This window comes from Chiloscyllium plagiosum, chromosome 33 (assembly GCF_004010195.1).
Source record: "Chiloscyllium plagiosum isolate BGI_BamShark_2017 chromosome 33, ASM401019v2, whole genome shotgun sequence".
Taxonomy (NCBI): Eukaryota; Metazoa; Chordata; class Chondrichthyes; order Orectolobiformes; family Hemiscylliidae; genus Chiloscyllium; species Chiloscyllium plagiosum.
Window position 1 is genome coordinate 19478709 of NC_057742.1, and position 25181 is coordinate 19503889.

General features: G+C 37.0%; 1 protein-coding gene across 2 annotated transcripts in view; it reads right to left on the reverse strand.

The window, feature by feature from the left end:
- LOC122539916 (protein LSM12 homolog) overlaps positions 1 to 25181 on the reverse strand; it is a 70985-nt gene that overhangs the window by 24270 nt on the left and 21534 nt on the right. The window contains exons 3-5 of one of the 2 annotated variants that reach the window (XM_043675098.1): positions 19820 to 19929; positions 18120 to 18246; positions 21 to 2689 (exon numbers count right to left, since the gene is read on the reverse strand). In XM_043675098.1, coding sequence (XP_043531033.1) covers positions 2594 to 2689; positions 18120 to 18246; positions 19820 to 19929 — 333 coding nt within the window. In that variant the 3' untranslated portion in view covers positions 21 to 2593. Of the gene's footprint in view, positions 1 to 20; positions 2690 to 18119; positions 18247 to 19819; positions 19930 to 25181 lie in introns of those variants that run through there. The other variant, XM_043675093.1, reaches the window with a different exon arrangement.

Sequence of the window (25181 nt, forward strand, 5' to 3'; positions counted from 1 at the left end):
CATTTGTCATTGTTATGTACCTGAAGCTTTATTTTGCATTTTCTTTACTGGAGAAACTTAAAATCTGCTACTGAATGCCAAAGTTGGCAAGAACAACTCGGAGGAAGGGTCACTCAGCTGTAACGTTAGCTCTGATTTCTCTCCACAGATTTGCCAGACCTGCTGAGCTTTTCCAGCAATTTCTATGAAGGAAGGATAATTCGTTGAGGCACAAGATTGGCATTTCATGCAAAACTGTACTCCACAATACCACATGTACTAACTCTTATTTGATACAAGTTCCAGGTTATTGTTTCAGTGCAACATAGTATTTCCTGTCACAATCTGTGTTGTTCACCAAAAACTTTCAATGGCAGAAATTATCCTCTTGGTTGCAGAAATCCCGTGTAGCATAATTTAGGTGAGGAAGTAAACATCCCTCATCTTCTTACCAAAGAGTTTCTTATTTAGCCAATTACATTTGCTCATGCTTGGCATCTAGATGCACAAGATTAGCCAAAGACAGCCTTCTTATTCCATGTATCATTTTGTCCCTCCACGAAACAGAAGGATACATCTACGGTCAGCATTCAAAGTGCTGCCTCCAGTGATAGAATGAAATCAAACCAACAAGAGACAACTTGCACCACTCCTTCACACTAAACAAGCCATCCATAAAAGGTGAATACTTCACAATTTAGACTTAAGGCATTTTAAAGGGAAGGAAGAAAGAAAGATTTTTGCATTTACTCACTGATTAAAATATTCATCAACCCCCCCACTCCACTGAAGGTGGTTTCCAGATTATGAGCACTACTGGAAAATTAATACCTTCAATTAAAAACATAATTTTTGTGCACGCAATGAAAATATTAGCAATGAGAAAACAAACATATCAAACATAGCGTATACTGGGAAAACAAAAACTTACTAAATTAGGAAGCAGAAGAACAACACTCACAATTTAAAGTTTTGTTGAAATTCCTTTTCCCCTGCAGAGAACCCTCCCAAACTATAAAGGAATGAGGCCGTTTAACCACATTGCATTAAAACGCCCCTAATTGTGTTTTTAGCAAATTTTGCTGACCAAATGACACTTGTGCGTAGATGGGTACAGACATTGTAAGAAATGTCTGCTACTTAAGTATAGTAAAATAAAAATAATTGAATTGGTATTTATACCAATTCTGAAAGTTCATTCGTTGGTTTGATATCAAGTTCATCTCATCGTGAATGGATTTTAAATAGAAATCTTTGATTTGAATCAACTATACTTTTCAGACATAATTGATGAACATACTCTTCAGTTTTTTGGAATGCTGCACAATTTTTATTTTCAACTGTACAGGTCATCTAAATTTGTTATGCAGCCATATGTGCACCATAACTTTTGGATTACTGTACAGCCTTGCTTAGAAGGCATACATAAAAAGGACATAAATATTATGCCTTTTAAACAATCCTGAAAAACTTAACTTGGGGGAGGATGCTGATTTTATAAACTTTCGTGATAAATTTCAATACCACACAATGATATTTGCTGATCTCAGAGTTTTGAACATTAAGAATTATATTCCTTGGCACAATGATTGGTGGTTATCATTCCTTCTCAAGACTCCTCACAATGGGAAAATCAAAAGTAGAGAATAAAGAACACTGGTTACAAATTTCTTCTTACTTTCTTTAATTTCATTTTCTCAATCAAAATAAGTCAATAACAGATTCAGCTTTAAAATTTTTTTAAATGCCTCCAATTTATATTATAGTGTTGTGCTGACAGGGACTGCGAATAAAAATATACATTATCATAGATTCTTCACCAGCCTATAAAAAGGACTTTTAAATGACTGTTACTGTCTAATTTTATTATGCAAGACCAGGCAACCATCTTTTTCTTCCAATTTAATGAAGTGTACAGTACATGACACATGCAAAACTGCATGAACAGTTATATCCTTTAAAACGGCCACACTCTCCGTAAGCACTGTCTTAGCAAGACAAACCGATTCTGTACACAGTCAGAGGATATAAGCTAATGAGCCAAATCTTCCATCATCAGATACTCAATTCTTCACTGGAAGACTTTTCTGTGACGTTTTTTTTAAAAAAAAAGACTGGACTTATTCCTCTGGGAATAAGTTTCTGGAAAAAAAGGACTCAAAAAAAAGCTATTCTCTCCTAAACGGGACAACCACTTAAACACATTAAATTACCTTCTTGCTTTGCTTTTCTCCTCCGCCTTTGAATGTTATTACTCTGAACAAATGTTTGGAAAGTTGTATGTTGTGCAGGTCACAAACAGCAGTTTAGGATCTACCTAAAAAGTGTGATGGACGAAATGAAAAAGCAACTGAACATGTAAAAAATAAAATTAACAAAATATCTGACTTTTCTTTAAATTGTTTAAAAAGCAAACAAAGGAAAAAGGTAATTTATAGTTAGTCAAGTTACAATAAGTGTTGCCTTTTCTTTTGTAAAGTCTATTCTCTTCTGGAAGTGGAAATGTCAGCTCACTGTAGATTCTCCCTGGAAAACATGTGGACTACCCCCTTCCCAGGAAAAAAAAATCCCCCCCTCCCCCAATCAAGCTCTGCAAAGGACCTATCCAAGCCACTCAGGACGACAAGGCAGTTTCCTTCTGTGTTTGCTGTGCTTGTGAACGTTGTTGCATTAACTTCTGATTTTCCAAATCTCTAAAATGTTTCTCGACCTACAAGAGAGAGAAATAAAATTGATTAAAAACACAGTTATTGACGGTCAAAAAAAGTAAATCCACCTGTTTCAAATGACTTAAGGTCACTTGACAGAAAGTGAAAAAATTGTGCTCGAGTCAAACTTTTTTTCAGCAATAATTAACACCCCACATTTCAAACAAATCCTCCAGTAAAATGAATTCTAAAACAATAAAACTGTACACGTTCTAATGAGCAAGTCAATAAACATATCTTGTTGTACTGTGCTGAACTTATCAGAGCAAGTCGTCCTTGGTTCAATTTTAATAGACTTACGACATCCTATCCAACCAGGGAAGGCAGTAGGAGTTCAGAGTATTGTATATTTATTTTCACTTAAAGGCCTTTACAAGTGCATCGAGAAGAATGAGTCCTATAATCAAATAATCTACCAATAGTCAGAGGATTGAGAAGTTTCAGTAAGATCATTTGAACAAATATGTAGGGGAAACAATGGCAATGTCACTGAAATAGTAATCTAGAATCCCAGAATCCCATCATGGCAGATGGTGAAATTTGAATTCAATAAAAAAAAACCTGGAATAAAATGCTAGTCCAATGGCAACTGTCAATTGTCATAAAAAAACCCACAAATAAACATTTGGCTCATTATTCTCTAGGGAAGGAAACCTGCCATTCTTACTATGTCTGGACTAAATCTGACTCCAGACCCACAACAATAACGATTGACTCTTAACTGTCCTCGGAAAAGTTAGGGCAATAAGAGCTGGCCTAGTCAGCAACGCCCACATCACATAAACAATGTTTAAAACCCATGAGATAACCAAGAATTAAATGATTTGTGAAGGGCAAATCTATTTTGATAAATCCAGTGCTTTTATTTTTTAAATAGATAATTAAGATGTTGTACCAGAGTATCTGCAGAGGTTATCTAGATTTACGAAAGCATTTAATAAACTCTGCACAAGAGATTACTGAATAAAACTTTAAAAACACCCGAAATCCAGGCAATGTCACAAGTTGGCAACTGAAAGATGGGAAATTAGACAGTAAAATATGGCAAGCATACACTAATTGTAGTACAGTGGGTTCTGCTATACTGCACGTTTCTTCAACGCAAATTGGCTATAACATGATTGAAGAATTTAGATCATTACTTGTAGAATGCAAACTTTCCTTACCTGTGTTGGCTATAATACGATTCTGGTCCCTTTGAGTTAAATGGTGCTATTACGGGATTTACTTACACCACGGCATCGCACAGAATCAGAACGATCATGTTATAATCAGAACAGACTGTATGTGACAGGAGGATTCACCAGCAAGCTTTACTGAGGACTCTCAGCTTTTCAACATATTTGTCATCATTTGGTTATTCAACACTTTCACTTGAATTAAATTTGCAACTTTCACTGCTGAGATGGAGATCTTTTGGTCACCTCATGCTTTTTAAAACATTGTTTACATGATGTGGACATCGCTGTCTAGGCCAGCACTTAACAGCCTAATTTCCCAGAAGACAATTAAGAGTCAATTATTGCTGTGAGTTTGGAGCTACATTTAGACCAGACATGGTAAGGATGGCAGATTTTCTTCCCTAAAAAGGACAGTGAGCCAAATATTTGTTTTTTAAATGAGAATTGACAGTGGTTAAGTGGTTGCCATTAGGCTAGCATTTTCAGATTTCTAAAAAATTTGAATTCAAATTTTACCATCTGCCATGATAGGGTTCTGGGGTTCTAGGTTACCATTTCAGTGACATTGGTAGATGGGAGTACCAAGGTACAAAACAGACAGCGGAGTAATACAAAACTGTGCCAGTAGAGTGGATTATGGAGAAGTTTGAAGGCAACTTTGTCCCTCAATTTAAATTTCTTGGATTCAATGTATTATGGAGGAGAAAGGGGATTGGCATCCAGCTAAGTAACCTAATAGCTTTCAAACTGGTAGAAAAAGAAATCAAAAGGTTTACAGAAGCTTAAGGGATGGGAACGTAAACTTAAAGTCACATTTCACTTTCACAAAGCCCTCATTCAAAAATCAATGTTTAGCTTCAAGCACAACACTTCAGAAAAGGACACAACTAACCTTGACGTGGATATAAAACAGATTCACCAGAATTATACCAGGGATGAAAAAAAATTAAAATCATTGGGTCAGATTGCATAGCATTATATTCCTTGAATTTAGAAATATAGAATGGTCTACATGAGACTTTCAATATTACATAGTAACAGCAGAGAAGGTGACCATTTGATCAACTGTGGCTATGAAGGAGCAATTAACCTAGTACTACTCTTCTGCCTTGTGCCCACAGATCAACATTTCTTTCTATCCTTGTCAGGTAATGAACTAATTGCTTTTTGAAAGCCTCAATTGATTGTCTCCACCACACTCAGGCAATGCATTCCAAATTTTAGCTACATGTTTTGTGACAAACGTTTTTCTACATGTTGCCATTGCTTCTTTTATGAATTACATTAAACCTATACAGTCTGGACCTTGATCCTTCAACCAAAGGGAACAGTTTTCCCCACTCTGTACACAGAACCTTCTTTTCTCCAAGTGGAACATTCCCACCTTATCCAACCTGTGGGCTAAAGTTCCCCATTATTGGAGTTCTTCTGCTGCACCCATTTCAATAAGTTTACAACTTTCCTAAAAACATGGTACCTCTAGCTGGATGCAATACTTCAGTTCAAACAATCAGTATTTGACAGTTTTGACATAACTTCCTTGCTTTTGTATCCATAGCCCTATTGATAAAGCCCAAATTTTGTATGCTTTTTACTAACTGCTCTCCCAACATATCAGGGCAACTGCAAACATTTATGTGCATAAACATCCAGACCCCTCAGTACCAGCTCCCCCTTTACAAATTACGTTTTTTTACAATCTCTCCTCTGATCAAAATGAATCACTTTACATTTCAGTTCCCATATGTCTGCCCATTTCACCAACTTGCCTATGCTTTTTTAAAGTTTATACTACTTTCCTCATTGTTCACAAGACTTTCAAGTTTGGTACGTAATTTCAAAATCTGCAGATAATACTAAAGTATACCTTAAAGTGCAACAGGAAGAGCAAGAGTCCTCACACCTAACCCTGGATAGTTCTAATCAGAATCACAACCACTTGAAGGAGCAGTGCTCCGAAAGATAGTGCTTCCAATTAAACCTGTTGGACTACAACCTGGTGTTGTGATTTTTAACTTTGCAAACCCCAGTTCAACACTGGCATCTCCAAATCATGCTAATCAAAAGAGCAACTGTTCACCATTGTCAGTTACCGGACATTCAGCCATTTGTGCATCCATGCTGCTAATGTTCCTATTATTCCATGAACTCTTAACTACGTTCAAATTAGATAGATTAGATTAGATATAGTGTGGAAACAGGCCCTTCGGCCCAACAAGTCCACACCGACCCGCCGAAGGGTAACCCACCCATTCCCGTACATTTACCCCTTTACCTAACACTACGGGCAATTTTAGCATGGCCAATTCACCTGACGTGCACATCTTTGGACAAATCTATTCTGTTGCACCATAGCAAATGTATCTGGAAGCCCACGTACATATCAACAGCATTACCTTCATCAAACTGCTTACCTCAAAAAACTCAAGCAACACTTGCCTTTAAATCTATGCTGGATTTCTTTAATTAATCTGCAGTTGTCACGAGATAATTAATTTTATGGCGTTTTTCTGCACAAGCATAATGAGCATTAACAATTATCCAGCTTAAAATACTGTCAATGTCATAGGGTTTTGTTTTGCATATTTACCACAGTAGAACCATGGAAATCTGCTCAATTAAGATTAGATTAGATTACTTAGTGTGGAAACAGGCCCTTCGGCCCAACAAGTCCACACCGACCCTTCAAAGAGCAAACCACCCAGACCCATTCTCCTACATTTACCCCTTCACCCAACACTATGGGCAACTTAGCATAGCCAATTCAACTAACATGCACATTTTTGGACTGTGGGAGGAAACCCACGCAGACAGTTGTCTGTGGCGGGAATTGAACCCGGGTCTCTGGCACTGAGGCAGCAGTGCTAACTACTATGCCACCTCAATTGGTGCTTGAAACAATTAAGATAAAGCAAAGCAAACAAGAGTAAAATATCACATGAATAACTTTCAGTTCACAAAGCCATGTTCAAGTTTGTAACAGATTACACTTGTACAAGAACGATAGGAAATCCCAGAGGGAAGGGACCCATAGAAAATGAACTTGCATACTTTCAAATCAACATTAACGACACTGAGCCAGGGAGTGCCTTGAATACACTTGAAATATTTTAAACATTGAATAATTGCTCAATGCATTATTTCTGAAATACTGAAGAATTATGGCACAAAATCATGCTTCTGAAATCAGATAATGACAAGTTTCCTTTCCCGCTCCCTCTTTCCCAGCCCCAACACCCTCAACTTATCCAACTGCAAAAGGATATTAAACTCTCTTAATACTCTCCGGAAAGGAAACTCCAAAAAAAAACCAACAAATGAGTTTCAGGCAACTATTTACTTTTGAAGCTTGGAGTCAGTTTTGGACAAAACAACCTGATTTGAAATAAACCATGAGTTTGGAGTTTCTCTCTGAAATTTTGATGGTGCATTTCAGCCAAAATGAGCATCCAGCTTCTACTCTTAAAAAAATGCTTAGTTCAAAACAAATGGTTTGTTCTACAACATCTTTCACATTATAATGTGCAAAGAAAAAAATCTTAATTTCATTCCTAAATACTCCGGATTTTCTTTTAATTTTGTGATCATCCCCTTCTGGATTCTGAGGAAATGAATTTCTGTATTTGATCTATTAATTTAGCTTTTCATTTGAAACACCTCAAAGATTATTCTCAACTACATAAACTCAAGCAAATATAAACTCAGTTTAGGCAACCAACTCTCATTTTAGCACTTGAAACCTTAGCATCATTCTGATTAATTTACACTTCACATCCTCAATGCACAATGAACCCTTGCTGAAGTGTAGTGCTCAAAATTGCAGCGCTTTAGATGGGGCTTAACCAAGGAAACGCAAAACTGAATAACGTCCCTCCCCTTTGAATCAAAGTGTCTTGACATAAAGGCCATATTCCATTAAAGTGTGAAACAACATCCTGTACCCATTCATGAGCTTTTAATGATTTGTGAACTTGGACTGTGATAAAAGGCAACATATAAATAAGGACGTGAATTTCAAAATGGAGATGTGAATTTGGGTGTCAGGTCTGTGAAGGCTTCTCTTATAAACAGGCCAAAGCCATTTGGATAGTGATCCAAGGGTACAAGTTCTAAAAACATACATGACAGCAACTGAGTACTTGGGAGAACCCTTTGTTAATGGACAAAGCATTTATATTGTTGTGTTTTTGAACAAGTAGACTGAACACATTCAGGCAAATAGTTTAATTTTGAATTCAAAACCTAAGATTCAACATTTTAGCTCAGAAAAACCTGAAGCTCAGTCTCACCTAGCAGGGGAATCAAGTCAGTTCAGGGAAGGCAGTTGGCTGAGCAAAAGATTTTAGTCTGCGGAGTTTATAACAAAGTCTTGAAGTTGGAATGGAGAGACTTTATACCATCAGAACTGTGAAAGCTTCATGCCAGAAAATTTGGAAAGGAATCGTAAAATTATCTCCAGAATTCAAGAAAAAGATATTTGGTAAAGTCACTTAAATAAGCATTTTAAAAAGACAAGCAGAGCGATTTTTTTCCCCCTGGCTTTGAATCTCTTATGGTATTGGAAAACAGATTTAAACTTTGTTTTGATGATTAAAACCTAACAGTCTTTTTGCGTATTTAAACTTGTCATACTGTTCACAAATATCTGCAGCCTCATGCAAATATATGAGAGACTAACCCCCAAATTAACTACAAATACTCAAAATATATTTTTATATATAAAAAAAACACAAACAAGATTTCATTTTAGTTTTCGGTATGACCATAAAGACAGATCAGTGCAGGCGATCATTTAGTTCCTTCACTGTTTCAAATTTTGCATCATAGAAAAAATTCTAAATTTAAATTGTGGAATCAGGTGGATCACAGACGTCTCCAGAGAACACTCTGGCAGTTTTGTCCACTTCATTTATCTATGCTGTCTTTGCAATGTCCTGTACCTCTCCACACAATGACTATGCCCTCTAAATTAGGGTCAACTAATATTACTTAAATCCTTCAGAATATAGAGGTGTACGTGGTGAAAATCTGAAGTCCCAGTACAGATCCATGAATGAATAAATGAGTCAACCATACTGTCAGATTGTAATTAGTGAAGTACTGCAAAGACCAATATTTGAGGCACCAACAGTTCACAATATACAACACTATGAATGTGGGGGACCAAAAATAATGTTTCCAAAGTGGCAGATCATATGAAAATTAACCAAGAACATTGTTGTGAGGAAGATGCAAAAACTTCAGGAGAACTTAGACATTCTTAGTAACAAAAACAAAAATTGCTGGAAAAACTCAGTAGTTTTGCAGCACCTGTGGACAGAACACAGCATTAACATTTCAGGTCCAGTGACCCTGCTTCAGAACATTTCGTGATTGGGGGAAGAACATAACAGATGGAATATGAGGGGTCATCAACTGTGGCTTAAGAACAAATGTGCAGAGAAGTTCTCAAATGGCGAGAGATTGGAAAGTACAGATTTGCAAAAGTACTTGGATGCTAGTTAATAAATCGGTGAAGATTAAGATTGGTGCAGTTAAGCATTTAAGGCTAACAGTGTCAACTTTTAAAATCACAACAGGATGGGAGCATGGGAGTAGGAAATTTTGTTTCAATTCTACAGGAACTTGGTTAGACTGCACTTGAAATATTACGTGCAGTTTGAGTCTCCGTATCTCAGCAAAGTCATTGCTGTCAAAGAGGGAGTGTAATGAGAGTTCACCAGACTCTCTCCCAGGAATGGCATGGCTTGTAGTCTCTAGACATTCAAAGAATGAGATGGAAAATAATCTAACTGAAACCTACAAAGAGAGAGGAGGGTTTGAGGTATAGGGAGAGGCTGAATAGGCTAGGAGTATTTTCTCTGGAATATTGGAGGCTGAAGGACGACCTTAGAGGGTTATAAAGTCATGAGAGGCATAGATAGGGTGAATAGACAAGGTCTTTTACCCCAGGGTGGGGGAGTCCAGAACTAGAGGGTGTGTGTTTTGGGGGAAGAGGGGAAAGATTTTAAAAAAGAGACCCAAGGGACAACATTTTCCACACACAGAATTGTGCATGTATGAACTGCCAGACGAAGTGGTGGAGGCGAACATAGTTACAACAGTTAAAAGGTGACTGGATAGATACATGAATAGGAAGGGTTTAAGAGGAATGTAGGTCAAAATGCTGACAGAAAAGGGACTAAATTTACTTAGGATATCCGATTGGCATGGAGGAGTTGGATTGAGGGGTCTGTTTCCATGCAATACAGCTGTATGACTAGACAACAGGATGTTTCTCCTGGTTGGGAAACCTAGAACCAGGGGTCACAATATGTCAAGAGGAGAACACTCAGTTGAATAGCCTCCTCCTATCCAGGTGTTTCTATTATGAATATATAGAGTTACTAACAACTGCATTAACTTTGTAAAATAAGACTTATGATCAATCATGTCACATTTCACTCTTGGATTTGACTAGTCCAGTATTACGATCAGCTGGGATCATAACATAAATTTTCAATTATCAAATTTAAAAAGGCACAATTATCAAATTGGGGAAGCCTTGAACATTTTCTCACCTATTTCTTTTTTTACACAACATATCCCTCTCTGATAACACTAAAAAGGGGGCAGAAAGATTACTTCGTAAGGTTTGTCTCAAGTCAAATTGTACCTCTATAATATCTTTCAAAAGCTTACATTAAATCCATCAAGTTTCAAGTTTTGACTTTTAGATTTCTTTATATTTCTGACATTTTGTAATCTTGATATTTGATTTCATTTTCATCTGCCAAATTCATCCACATCCGTCACAAGGGTGCCGTATCCGGATTAATTTTTTAAGATATTTTAAGAACTTGCCTTGTCAGCTTTGATATTCTTTTCAATTATTTTTCTCCATGTTCTCTCTATATCCTTAAGCAGATGTTTTATCTTTTTTCACGTTGGTTTTGTATTGTACGAAGAACTATTTAATTCGAAGTCTACTTGAAAATTAAGCCATATTTGCTGTAATCAATTTCTTGTCCCTTTGAAGTTGTTTTGGTCTCAACTTAAAGCCTTGGTTTTTCACTCTTCTTTCTCCTGTTCAAATCCAATTATTTGGTGATCTCTATTTGTAAAATGGTTCCCTATTGTTAGATGGTGAACTAATTAACTAGTCACCATAAATTTAGTACGAAGGCTTCAGTTCCAAGACATATTGCTCAGAAACAGTTACAAATCTATACCAGCAAATTGCCTTTACTACTTGAACTGCTCTGCTTCTCTTAACTTAAAAAAAACCCCACTATAAACACATCATTCCTGCCTGTTTCTCTAATCTCCATATTTATTCATTCTCCCACACCATCACACTCGAAGCTTGTGGGCAGGTCCAACATCTTGCTTCTATTGTTATTCCTTAATTTTAACTGGTGTTTCCATTGCCTCATCACCCTTACCAACATCCATTTTTCCAGTTGGAAAAAAGTGGAAAATATTTACTTAAAAATCTATTATTTCTGGTGTGGATGAAATAATGGACTGTTTAGGAACTGCAAGTTAGCTTTTCGATGCTAGGAATATAATCAAACCACCAGACAATAGCTATGATTTGCAAATTACCTTCACACAAACTATATTTGATTTATCTGGCACAACTGAAATCAAAGTACAAAAGTACTGAAAGATTTATTAGTAAAACAAAGGAAGACAATAGTTTTCAGCTTGGTAATCAGATATTATCGCCACTTTGGTCAGAGTTCTCAGGTTACCAATTTGTTTGGGCAGTATATTATGCACATAATCGTGCACTGTTTGAATTCAGCTGAGGTCTCTTCTACATATACCAAGTGTTAAACAACGTGAATATCTGAATTAAGACAACAATCCCAGGTTTGGAAGACATCTATAAACTCATCACTGAACCCTTGTTAACGAGTATACGTGCCCAGCTAGGAAACTGGGTCCTTACATTGCCAATCCCAACCATATACTTGGCAGGTATTTCCAGGTGGTGGAATTGGTCCTTGGATTAAAGATTGCTAGCATTTCTTTCTCAAGCTCCTTTTCCATACCTTCTCTTGTTGACAAGTGTTCTCAAAGAATTGTGTCGGTGTCTCTTCCTCCAAGTTGGTTTTTTCAGGAGGGTAGTCGCCCAGACATTGATATTTATGTTGCATTTCTTGAGGTAAGCCTACAGGGAGTCTTTGATGTCCTTCCTTTGACTCTCACTTGAGTGCTTTCCTTCAACTGAATGAAGCTGATTTCTTTTGGCAGTCAGAACACAACTCCTAGTGGCCAGCTCAACAGAGTTTATCTTAAATGACAATGGCCTCAACGGCGGTGCAAATGGCTCCTTCAGGAATACTAGCATTAATATCGTGTCCAGTTCTGGTTGCCCTACTATAGGAAAGATACACAGAGGCTTTGGAGAGGGTGCAAAGAAGGTTTACCAAGATGCTGCCAGCTCAACAGAGTTTATCTTAAATGACAATGGCCTCAACGGCGGTGCAAATGGCTCCTTCAGGAATACTAGCATTAATATCGTGTCGTTCTGGTTGCCCTACTATAGGAAAGATACACAGAGGCTTTAGAGAGGGTGCAAAGAAGGTTTACCAAGATGCTGCCTGGACTGGAGAGCTTGCCTTATGAAGGAAGGTTGAATAAGCTCGGACTTTTCACTCGGGAGAGAAGGAGGAAGAGAGGAGACCTGATCGAGGTGTACAAAATAAAGAGAGGAATAAATAGAGTCAATACACAGAGACTTTTTCCCCAGGGCAGGATTGACTGGTAAGAGAAGTCATAGTTTAAAGATATTAGGAAGAAGGTATAAAGGAAACGTCAGAGGTAGGTTCTTTATGCAGAGAGTTGTGAATGCATGGAATGCATTGCCAGCTGTGGTGGTGGAAGCAAAGTCATTGGGGACATTTAAACGACTGCTGGACATGCACATGGATAGCAGCGAGTTGAGGGGTGCATAGGTTAAGTTATTATAGTTTACATTAGGATTAAATCTTGGCACAACATCGTGGGCCAAAGGGGCTGTTCTGTGCTGTACTTTTCTATGTTTTAATATGCCTACCCTGCCAGCTGTCGTCAGGAATTCATCTCAAAATCAGAATTTATGGCACTCTTCCAGGGCTTTGCGATGGCATCTATGCAGTTTCTGAAGTTTGAGCCATATAGAAGAGACAGAGAGACGATCACCTTATAATAGTTCATACTTGGAATACTAACAATGTTTGGTTGGTTATTAACAGTGATGAGTAGTTCTGGTTTGAGTTCAAATTGAAGCTGAAGTTATTTCATTGATAAGGTAATCTACAAAATAATAATCAGCTTCAATTAAAGTTTAGGAAATGAAAATCAGAACTACACAGCTTAAAAACCTATAGATTTTTAGCATTCCAAATAGGAACTGTCGGCTTATTTAGCCCTACACTCATTGTGCGTCAGTTCTTTGCTTCAGTAATAGTTACATGATTATTTCTGTTGATATAGGTGCTGATTTATTCTAACTGTCAACTCTATTATGCAAAATATTAATTGTAGTTTTCAGGCTAACAATTAGTACTGATGTCTAGTGGAAAACTAAGCACGTAGTTCTTTGATAGTGGCCACCATTTGTACAGAGACAAGCAACCTTATCAATAAATGTCACAAGACAAATACAAAACTAGTCACTTGCTACTTCTATTTTTAATTGTTAATTTTTTTTTTTAAAAAGTGTTCACTTCACCAAAAACTTCAAACTCTGATTTCATTTCAACGTACATTGATCTTACTCAAGAAGCCACCTGACATTGCCTGATAAAGCTTTTAATGGCTTCTCTTAAGCAGTTAATGGCTTTTATCAGGCAAACAGGAATTTCAATATGAAATTTGTTTCTTCTTTCGATATAATTGAAATGATAGAAAATAACTAGTAATGTGTGCTATTAATTGTTAAAATGCGATTTTTTAAAAGTCAGGAACTGAATGCCTTGTGGATAGGAATGTTATGTTCACTTCAATTTAGACCTATCACTGATTAAAATAATTTTACCAACTTCTGGTTGCAAAAAAAAGTGAAACTGGTTAGAATTTGAGGGGTATGGATTAATGAAACAATTGAGTATTTTCCAAGTAATATGCTCTTAATCAGTGTTCAACTGTTACACAGCAAACGTATTATTTAACGGACAGGGTGCTGAACGGACAGCACCAAATCAACAGAAATGCATAAAAGAGAAAGGTTTATAAAAAACATTTAGTGAGATAATTCCAAACACGGAATACAATGTCTTAAGAGTCACTTGTGTCAGAAAAATAATTCTGATAACCTCCTGAGCACAGAAGGGAGCACACGGCCAAACAAATCAAGAGGAGGGTGGACATAGAATATTAAGATTTTAATGATCAGTACAGTTAGGAAGTTTATAAGATTACATTTCTACATAAAACAGGAGATGTGAACCAATTAGAACAAATTAAATATGCATACGTAATTAGTGATTAAATCACCAGACAAAATATGCAAAGTTTGGAATGTATTACCCATAATTCACAATGCTTTTAGTCATGGCAACCTTAAGTGTTAAAATTTGACTACAATTTATGGAGCAGGCTCAAACTGCCAAATTGATCACTCCTGTCCTTATTTATTAAGTTTTTGACCTTTAAATATTTTGTTTGCCGATAGTTGTAAAACTATGGAGATCACAATTTACTTGTAGAAGACAGTTTAAGAGTCAAAAACTAAGGTACCCCAAGCTCCTTCTGTCCAAACGAACAGTACCTACTTTGTTAATTAATATCCAAAATACTATAACGTATCTATTGGTAGGCATGTACATATTGCATAAAAATTAAAATTTACATCTTGAAGTTGGATGGTCTGGTGGTGATATAGCTAGACTTTTAATCCAGAGACTCAGGTAATGTTCTGTGGACCTGAGTTTGAATGTCACCACAACAGATGGTGACATTTTATCTCATTAGTAAAATAAAATCTGGAATTAACAGTCTAACAATGATGAAACCGCTGTCATAGAGTCATGGAGATGTACAGCATGGAAACAGACTCAATTGTTGGAAAAACCCATCTGGTTCTTTAATGTCCTTTAGGGAAGGAAACTGCTATCCTGGTCCAGCCTACATATGACAGCAATGTGTGCTTGATTCTTAACTGCCTTCTGGGCAATCAGGGATGGGCAATTGTGGTGGCCTAACCAGAGACACCCTCACCCTGTGAATGAATAAAAAAAACTAAAACATATTAATGCAAAGATAAACTTTTAAACTAAATAAATTCAAGTAAAACATTTAACATCAAAAATAAAGAAACATTTGTGGAGACTACATAAAATGCCAATTACGTCATAGTTGCATTGCAGCGAAACACCGCTTAATTTAGAAAATCACTTAATAGAAATAATAGGAGCTAAGGGAAAAGTGGGGTTGGGGCAGACCCGCAAAAAGTATCACTCAAAAGTCACCCAAAAGCCTAACACAAAGTAGAGCACCTGAATGAATGTTGAAACTATATTAATGACAAAAGTAAATTTAATACAGTACGTTTAAAGTGCAAAGCTGTTCTCTGTATAGTTTCTCACAGAAAGCTGCTCTGTCGGCAACTGACATTGGCACACACTCAGCACAGCAGAAGACTGGTGATGACACATCGCATGTGCAGAACAGCGTGAAGACTTTGGGACAGACAGACATCAGTGCATGTGCAGAACGACAAGGCGGCTGGCACCAAGACAACGAATGCACAGAACGGCACGGTTACTGGCGCATGCACACAATGAAGCACGTGAATAGATCCACGCTGGAATCGCACTATTACATAGGTAAGCGCTCTCGAAAATATCGTTCCCTAATTCTTCAGTGATGTTTTAGCCAAATTGTGCTGCCAGAACATGCGTTATCCCAGGACTAGCTATGCAATAGAATGGATGCTATATTGCATTAAGAGTGAATGCATGGAAGTGTGAAGTGTTACATTTTGGAATGACAAATGAAGAAAAGCCACATGCAAGAAATACAATTCTAAAAGATGCAGACAGACCAGTGTACATAAGTTATTGAAGATGGCGAAGCAAGTTAAAATGATAAATAAAACATTGAAGTCTGGGCTTTATAAACAGGGGCAGAACATGCAAAAGCAATGAAGTTATGATGAAACTTTAGAAAAGACTGGTTCAGTCTCCATTGCAGTGTTTCATCCAATTCTGTGCAATAAACAAAAGGAAGCAAGTGAAGGAGATGCAAAAAAAAATTGTTACAAGAATGGCTCCAAGGATGAGGGACCTCAGTTACATGGAGAGATCACATAAGCTGGAATGATGGTTCTTGGAAAAGAGAAACTTCAGGTGAGACTTGAGGGGTTTTCAAAATTTTCCTGTGGTATAAGGAAAAAGTAATCCTATTGGCACAATGGTCGACAGCAGAAGATAAGCATTTAAGAGAAATGGTTTGGGAAAAAAAAAATCACAGCTTCTGCTTCGGATTTGGAACATGCGGTCTCAGAATATGGTGCAGTCAGATTCAACCATGACTTTTAAATGAAACTGGATAATTGTTTGAAGGGGAAAAAAATTACATGGCCAAAGGGAAAGGACAGTGGTGTGGACTAGTGGAGGTACTCTTAGAAGTGGCCAAATTTAAAAGGGTCAAACATCCTCTTCTGCAATCATTTAACCATTCTAATAGGCGTTCACCACATGCAATATACTTCAAATATTTACAAGTGTACAATAGTCACATGGTAGTACAGAACTGGAGTACTGCTGAAAGACCGACAAGCGCAAAACAGAATGCTTTGACAGCATCTCTCAACAATACTCAAGTATAGAATAAATGTGAAAAAAAACCACAGAATTTGCACAAGATGAATTCAAGTTTAAAATGTTTAACATATCTTCAAATTGCATTTTTTTTAAACAAACTAATGAAATTCAAATCCATAATTAAGCATTCATACATACAAAGAACGAGACTGAGGGGAAAATAAATTCTGTAGGATCTTTTGAGATTACAGCATTTTCTCCAAGTAAACTGAACCATGCATGTATGCTGATTGAAGACATAGCAGGGGCTCAGTGAATGCCCTCATGATACACAAACAAAGATCTACTATAAAGGTGAAGTACTGAACAATTAAGGGCTTGGTATATTTTGGAAAACAGGAAGACTAAGATATCTGGTCGGCATGGACAAGTTGGACCGAAGGGTCTGTTTCCGTGCTGTACATCTCTATGACTCTAACAGTTATGAGAAATCCACATTTGTGTCAGTGGTATGGTCATTTCAGCCTAAAGCCTCCTCAGGTTAGATGTAAAATGCATCACCAACAGCTGAGTGTCATGGCATCGAGCGAGGACACTACAAAAAACACCTACAAAAATGAAATGGCATCTCCACAATCAAATATTTTCAGACAAGTAAATTAAGTTTATATTCTAAATTATCAGCCTTCCCAAAAATTTAACACATACCGGGTACACAATTTGAAGAAATAACTCTTAAAAGGTGTCTATCTATTCCTCCACCAGCTTTTGTTTTTTTTGAAATGTGTCCATTTGTTTTGTCCAATTGGCCCCTAATGTCAGTCATGCATAGAGCAGATTATGATATCGAGGGTCAAAGACAATTTAAATGTACTGTCCTGAGGTAAAGTACAGAAATACCATTTTTATATATTTTTTAAAAATCAAAAAAATTAAATAGCAATCAGCAAGTGCAAACTATTCCTGGATTGATATAACTCTCAGGAGTCAGCAACTTATAATCAGTATCTTGAAAATTGATTCATAGGTTGCTGGGGCATGGAAACCACATAATAAAAATCAACTTGAAAACCATAAAAAGAACTGAAAATCTACATAATTGTGCAAAAGCAATTAGTGGAAAAGTGAAATACACAAAATATCTCAATCAATTAGAAGGTTTCGTCAACCATCTTTTTGAAAGAGACAGAACTGTAAAGTTAAAAGGCATTCCCACACAGTTCAGCTACTCTAGTGACAAAGCAATAATGAGAAAAATCAGTAAGCTCAGTTGGCTGGATGCCTGGTTTGTGATAGCATGATACCAACAACATGGGTTCAAAACCCATACTGCAGGGTCTGAGCTTAAACAGCTCATGGGAAGACAGCTTTAGAGACACCACAAAAATGGGACACTTGCCTTGAAAATAAGTAATCTCTCTTGTCTATTAAAGTGTGTAATTTAGTGGAGAAATCCTGAGAGCAAGACTGTAAACTCTCGAAATGGACTTAACAAAAGTACATGTTATACTTACTATTTTGCGTACGTGACTTAATGCGCTTCCCTCTTTGCCTCTACAATTCTCAACCTGGTAAGGTGGTACAATTACAACATCTTCCATGACGATTATGCTCTTCTCTTGCCATTTACAGTCCTTGATGCTTAAAAGAAAAGTTACAAGTTTGGTGGATGAAGAGACATCAATTACAGATTCCCAATTCTTTAAATAATTTCAAAATTATAAATGAAACTTTCATTTATCATAGAGAAACCATGTGTGTTGGTTTCATAGAGCATTATGCAATATCAAAGAAAACATAATAGTCAATGTAGGAAAGTTGGAGGACTACCCAGTTTTTAAATAGAAATAGTTAAAACATAGCTACTGTAGTACTCCCTACTGCACTAGCTAACTTAACAGACGGGCTCAATGAATTTCCAGATCAATGTTCAGTGCCATATGATCTTTATTTCCAGCAGGAAGTGTAGTTGCATGTTTGAAATAACATGCATATTGTTGCAAGAGTCAGGACAAAAGTACTACTCTCTCAACAAATGCTGATCAGTTGACTGGTCAATATTCTGGGGTAGCAACACAAAGAAAATCAATGCAAAAAATCACTTCAAACTATTTTGTCAGTGATAGATCTAAAATATTTACACTGGTTTAATGTTGAAGGAGAGAAAATTAGTTAAATGTCAATCAATAAGACATTTCTCCACTTTAATCTTTGAACTGAAGTGATGAGTATGTGAAGACTACTTTTTTAAAAATTTGGTAAATAGGTTAAATAGTTCAAGGCTTTTTTTTAAAATCCAGTAACCAAAGAGGAATCTCTTAATTATCTTGAGGGTAAAAAGATGTTTTGTTGCAATAGTGGTCAATTTTATAACAATTAAGAAGCAGGATTAACCCTGCTTCTTCATTAACTGTGACCAGGTGGAAACAACTGAGTGTATAGTGGAATGACGTACTTTAACATTGTGTTTGAAAAACAGAAAATCGATGACAATTCTAATTACACCAATCACCACAAACTTCTCAGAAGGTTTGTCACAATTAGAAAGCTTTGCACTCCAAATAATAGCTTATCCAGCAAGTAACTCAGCTGCGTACACAAGGAATAAATTCCACTTCACAGGAGCAACAGGCATTAGTGTCACAAGATGGAGGGTACAGTAAAGGGTGTAATATCAGTCACAGTTGCTGTCCAGCAAGTCTTGCCTGACACACACACAGGTCCCTAGGGTGGCATCAGAATTATCTCTATCAAGCTGAGCTTGAAGCTAAGTGTCAAGTCTCTCACATGGAAGTCACTTGGGTAAGATGCTGAAAGGGAAATTGTGAAAGTGTGCATCCATAAAGATGGAACACCTTCAGAAGGGAGATGGGGTTAGGTTGGGCCCAAGTGCCAGGACAGGAAAAGAAGTGATCAACCCAGCAAGATGGCTAGATATTCCTTTTAAAATGTGGAATTAATTCATACAAATCTTAGAATTGCAGTTAACACTTAAGACCCCATTGATCACAATTATAATTGCAATTGAGACCTCAGAATCGCAAATGATTTAATAAAATTACCCTCACTTTTATATCATGGCAGTTAGAGCAATCGAACAAGCTACACTTTCACATTAACTGATCTAAGGAATCATTGGTAACCACAGTAATCACAGGAAGTTTGGGGGGGGGGGGGGGTGGATGGAAATGGAAAACAAAAAAAAAACACTTACGTCTTATGGATAGTCTGAAAAAGCTGCTGTCCTTCTGGAGAAACTCCAGCACTAATTGCATATGCTTGGCTTAATTTCTCTTCCTTCTCTGTCCGTGCTCGGTTGGCAAGCTGGTAATAAAGTAACAGATTAAATATCAGATGCTTCTGTTATTACAATTAAAACTCTGCTTATATAATTGATTGGAACAGTCTAAATGTTACAATGCTCACCTAAAATGTTACCACCAAATTTAAAGCAGCGAGCAGAATAAATCTTAAGTAGGTTGGTTATCCTGAACATTTAACCATTCCTCTAATTGCTAAACAAGTGAGCAGCTCACTAAAAATAAACTTGGACACCTTTTGACTTGGATCTTTGCTTTGACAATTAATGTCTCTGCAAAACAAAAAGTGAATCAGGTTTGACGTGTCATAAAGGTTCACTAAATTACTTTCTTTCCCACTCGTAGGCAAAGTGAGTTACTGCAACAAGCAAGTTCTATGTTCAATAAAAGGAAAGATTAACAAGGAACAAATTGATCTAGCTGAGAGTTTTTTAAAGATGCATGTGGAAATAGGTTTGAGGATAATAAGTAATGTAGCAAGGAATTTGAAAAACAAGTAAGTGCCAAATCAATATTTCTACAGGGACAAGAAACAGAAGATACATAATTTAGGAGATAGACGGCTATTAAAGATCTTGCTCCACTCCTTAAGATTGTGGCTGATCATCTATCTCTTAGTTAAGTGTAGTAGGTAAATATGTTTAAACTTTGTCTTGATGTCAGCATTGAATTCAGTTCCTATCAGGAGTTGAGTCTAGGGATGTTTACCAGAATCCTAGTTAACCTTTTGTTCATATTAATTAAGGGTTTGTGAATAACCACGCAGAAGATGATCAAGTCAAACCAGGTGGTGGAACAGGTGCTGGAATTTTAGACCGAGTACAAGGCCAACACTTCAGGACCCTGTTACTCTTAATAGTTCCAGAATAGGTAGGAAGTATGATACAATGGCCTGATCAAGGTTATGGCAAGCCTAGTTACCATGATGAAATTGAGATTCCTCCCCACCATCCCCCCCCTCCCCACAACCAATTCCCCTGAGAAATACATCTCTACAGCAGGGGTGACTTGAACCCAGATCTCCTGGCTCAGACAGAGACTCTACAACTAGGGAACAAGATCCGAAATTCAGAATCTTATTTTTTGAATGTAGGTTTGCTTGCTTAGCTGCAAGGTTCATTTCCAGATGCTCCATTACCCTCGTAGGGTATTGAAACATCTGGAAATGAACCTTATAGCTCAGCAAACAAGCCTACATCCAAAACATTAACCTGAGCTACAAATCTTCTCAAAACTCACTGAATCCTTTTTCTTTAGCAAGGGGAAGAATATACACAATAGAGAACAGCATGATTACAGATTCAATTTCAAATAAGTGCTGTATGAGCTGATTTTAAGCTGGGAAAGCAATAATGCATGACAAGTAGCTCAACATTACTAATACGAACAAAAAGCTTGATAAAGGTTCTAATAAATATCACTCGATTCATACGAGGAATGGAGTTAAATGCGGACATCAAGTTAAGGCTTAATGTATTACCTACCACACTTAACTAAGAGGTAGATGATCAGCCATCAACCCAAGTGGTAGATTCCTGTTCCTATTTCTTATGTTTCATAACTTGTTAACACAGTCTAAGGCCAGACATTAACAGCAGTCGGTAAGGTGACACACCAAAGAGCTACACCTGGAATATGTGCATTACACACAATGTCTTGGATTTCGTGCAAGAGTGAATTAACATTTTTTGTTGCAGACAACTGTGCGTGAAGATCTCTATTTGGACACCAAAGTACTGACATTTTAAACTTAAAATTTCATAGTCATACTACAAACATCAGGTGCAAGTCACACTCATTGTCCCTCATTTGGTTACTTGTGGAGTTTGTCAGGCTCAGAACTGCCAAACGATGCTTCCAAAACAAAAAACCAAAAATGAACTTTTTTGTTGCTTGGCACAGGATATTGCTATAATTAAGAGGCCAGGAACAGATTCCATGTCTTTCAGCAAGAAAATGGGAACTTAACAAAAAAGTTTTAGAAAGAAGCCACATTTTATTTTAATGTCAGCATTGACTTCAGTGGGAGCACAAGTCAGAATGTTATTGGTCTAGGGGGTTCACTTAAGTGTGAACACATGATCTAGGCTGACACCTCACGGTGACAGTGCTGCATTGTCAAATGCGCTGTTTTTCACACAACATTAAAATGAGGCTCTGCCAGCCCATTCAGAGACTCAAATAGAGATGAAAGATTCCAAAGTTAAAAGCAGGAGAATTCTTCTCCTGTCCTCGTCAATACTTTCTCTCAACCAACACCCAATACATTCTCATTGAGATTGAGACTCCTTGCTATCCACAAATTGGCAACAGTATTTAACCGAAAACAGAGAGAACACTTTCAAAATGTAATTTGTATGCTGCAGTGGAATCCGCTGAAACTTCCCAGATGTCCCTCTAGCTTACCAAATGTTTCTTTTCTATTTCTGATTCCATGACACGTTCATAAGATTCTATCACATATCAATATTGCTAATGAGAGATTGTTTTCTAAGTATAACCGTTAATTGCTATTCCATTAAATGCACTTAATATTGATTGTTCAGAATCAACATGGTAGTAGTTAAATTTGCTTTTCTAAATACTAGGAATACTCAAAATCCAAAACAACAATAGAAAATGCCAAAAACAATGTCAGATTTCCATTGGTGCTGTCTAAGTGATTCCAGCATGTTGTACTTTATGATAAGAATTTAGTTATTTCTGGAAGGAAGGGAAAGAAAATTTCAATCATAAGAATTTTTAAAAAGTTCAAAGTAAACACAAAACCCAAGTATAAAAGCATCAAATGATACAAAATGTTTCCCATAAGAATTATCTTAAAAAGGACTGCCAGTCTTGGTATTTACCACTGAGTCTCATTGAAAGAGGCTGATCAACCCATCAAGTCAATGCTAGTTCGCTATGCAACAATTCATTCAGTACAATTACCCTGTTCATTCCTGTAAGTTTTATTTTCCTCTCCTGCTCGTCTTACTTCCTCTTTGAATATTGATAATCTCTGCTTTTACCATCCTGTAGGACAAGCTACAGGTTATAATGAAGTGTCACAAAAAAGAGAGTTTTTCCACACATTCCTCATACAACTCTTACCTAAAATGTTAAGCCTGTGTCCCTCTAGCCCCCAAGCAGATGATGCAAATAGAACTGCATTAAACACTTAAAACTAAACCCATCATAACCTTGCATACCTGTCAAATATTACCTCCACATCCTCAGTTCTAAGCAGAACAATCATTCTCTATTGTAACTTAGTTCCTCACCACTGGCTGAAACCATTAACAAACCTCTGTTTCACCCTCTAAAGAACCTTCACATCCTTCCTATAATATGTTAACCAGGCACGATGCAATAACTTAGTTATCACCTAAACAGAGGTTAATAAAAACAGTCAGCATACCTCCCAGCTTTTGTATAAAATGCCTCAAATTATGAAGCCCAACACAATATGTTCTTATCCACTCTTGGTATGTCCTGAGATTTCAAGGCTCCTTGCACATGAGCTCCCAGATCCCCTGTCTCTGAACACTGTTTTGAACTGTGCAATCAAGTTCACACCACCTCTCCTTCTGCCAAAATTTATCACCTCACATTTTTCTGTATAAATTCCAGCTGCCAATTGCCAATCTGTTAGCTTATGTCCTGTGGCAGTTGATTGGTATCATCCTCACTTTTAAAACCACAGCCCCACGTTTGACATGATCAGCAAATTTTGAAATTTAGCCTAATAAATTAAAATGTACTGGAATACATACACAAAAAATAAAATGATCCCAGCACTGATCCTCAGAGAAACACCATTGTCTTTCGTTGTTTACTGTGAAAAAGTAACCATTTACCATAAAGTAAATATAACAAAGAAATGCAGATGCTGGAAATCTGAAACACAAAAACAAATCGCTGGAGGAACTCAGCAGGTCTGGCAGCATTTTTGGAGAGAAAACAGAGTTAATGTTTTGAGTCCAGTGACCCTTCTTTGTAGCCCTTCTTGAAACTTCAACTGTGTTTTCTCTCCAAAGATATTGTCAGAGGTACTGAGTTTCTCCAGTAGTGCTTGCATATTTCATTTACCACAACTTGCTCTTTTCTATTCTTAAGCCAATTTATTTTTAGCCTAAGTGATGATGATGCTCATATTCTAGGAGTCTCAAATCAGAAAACCAGCTTTTTTCATGGTGCTTCACGCAACTAACATTAAATACTTTTTTTTCAAAAAATTCAAATAGATTAAATCAAAAACAATCTGCATTTTACACTTCTTACTGGCTTTCTTCAATTATAATCAGCTTATCATAGCTGGGGGAAAACCAAATTAATTTTTTTTTAAATGCTAGTCACTAATAATGATCGTAAAAAAGCCAGATGGTTATAAAAATCCATTTAGTTCACTAATCCTGCTAAGGGGAGGCAGACATCCTTACCTCAGTTTGACCGGAGAGACTCCAGGTCCACAACAAGGATGACTTAACTGACCTTTGGAATGACCTAATAGGCCACTTGACTCAAGGACAATTATGGAGGAGAAATGTTGAACTTGCTAGAAATGCTCACACCTCAAGAAAATTTTTTTAAAAGAGACAAGGTGCATCCTATTAGGAGAAAGTGAGGACTGCAGATGCTGGAGATCAGTCAATAAGCGTGGTGCTGGAAAAGCACAGCCAAACAAACCACTCAATATACATATCTTCGAATCAATCGGTTGTTATTCTTACAAACCGCAGAAACAGATGCGAATTGTCCCAGGCCTCCAGGCTCAGAGGATGGGACATTATCACTGTGCCACAAGACTCCCAAAAGAACAGGCAATATACGCTTGAAGATGCAGTACACGGTGAGAATGTTCAATGAATACTTTGCATCAGTAATCACAAAGAAAATGCTGACAAAATATTAGTAGCAGAAGTGGTAGAGGTAACAAATGGGGTGGAAATTGATGGATGCACTGATATAGCAGGTTATGTTTAGAACAGATGAGATACCTAGCTTTGATGGTGGAGACAGAAAAGAATTGTCACAATCTTCCAATCTTGTGAAGTGGGAGCAAGAGGTGCATATAGCGTACGTATTCAAGGAATTGTGCAACAACATTCCTAATCACTGCAGGCTGATCAGTGGTAGGTAAGATTTCAGAAGCAATTTATCTTTTCCTTTGATTAACAACAAGTACTAATCTCTAATAGGACCCACTTTGTCTTAAAAAAAACATCCTGAGACACGAGTAGCACTTTTTTTTGATAGTCTTTATATGCAATCAGT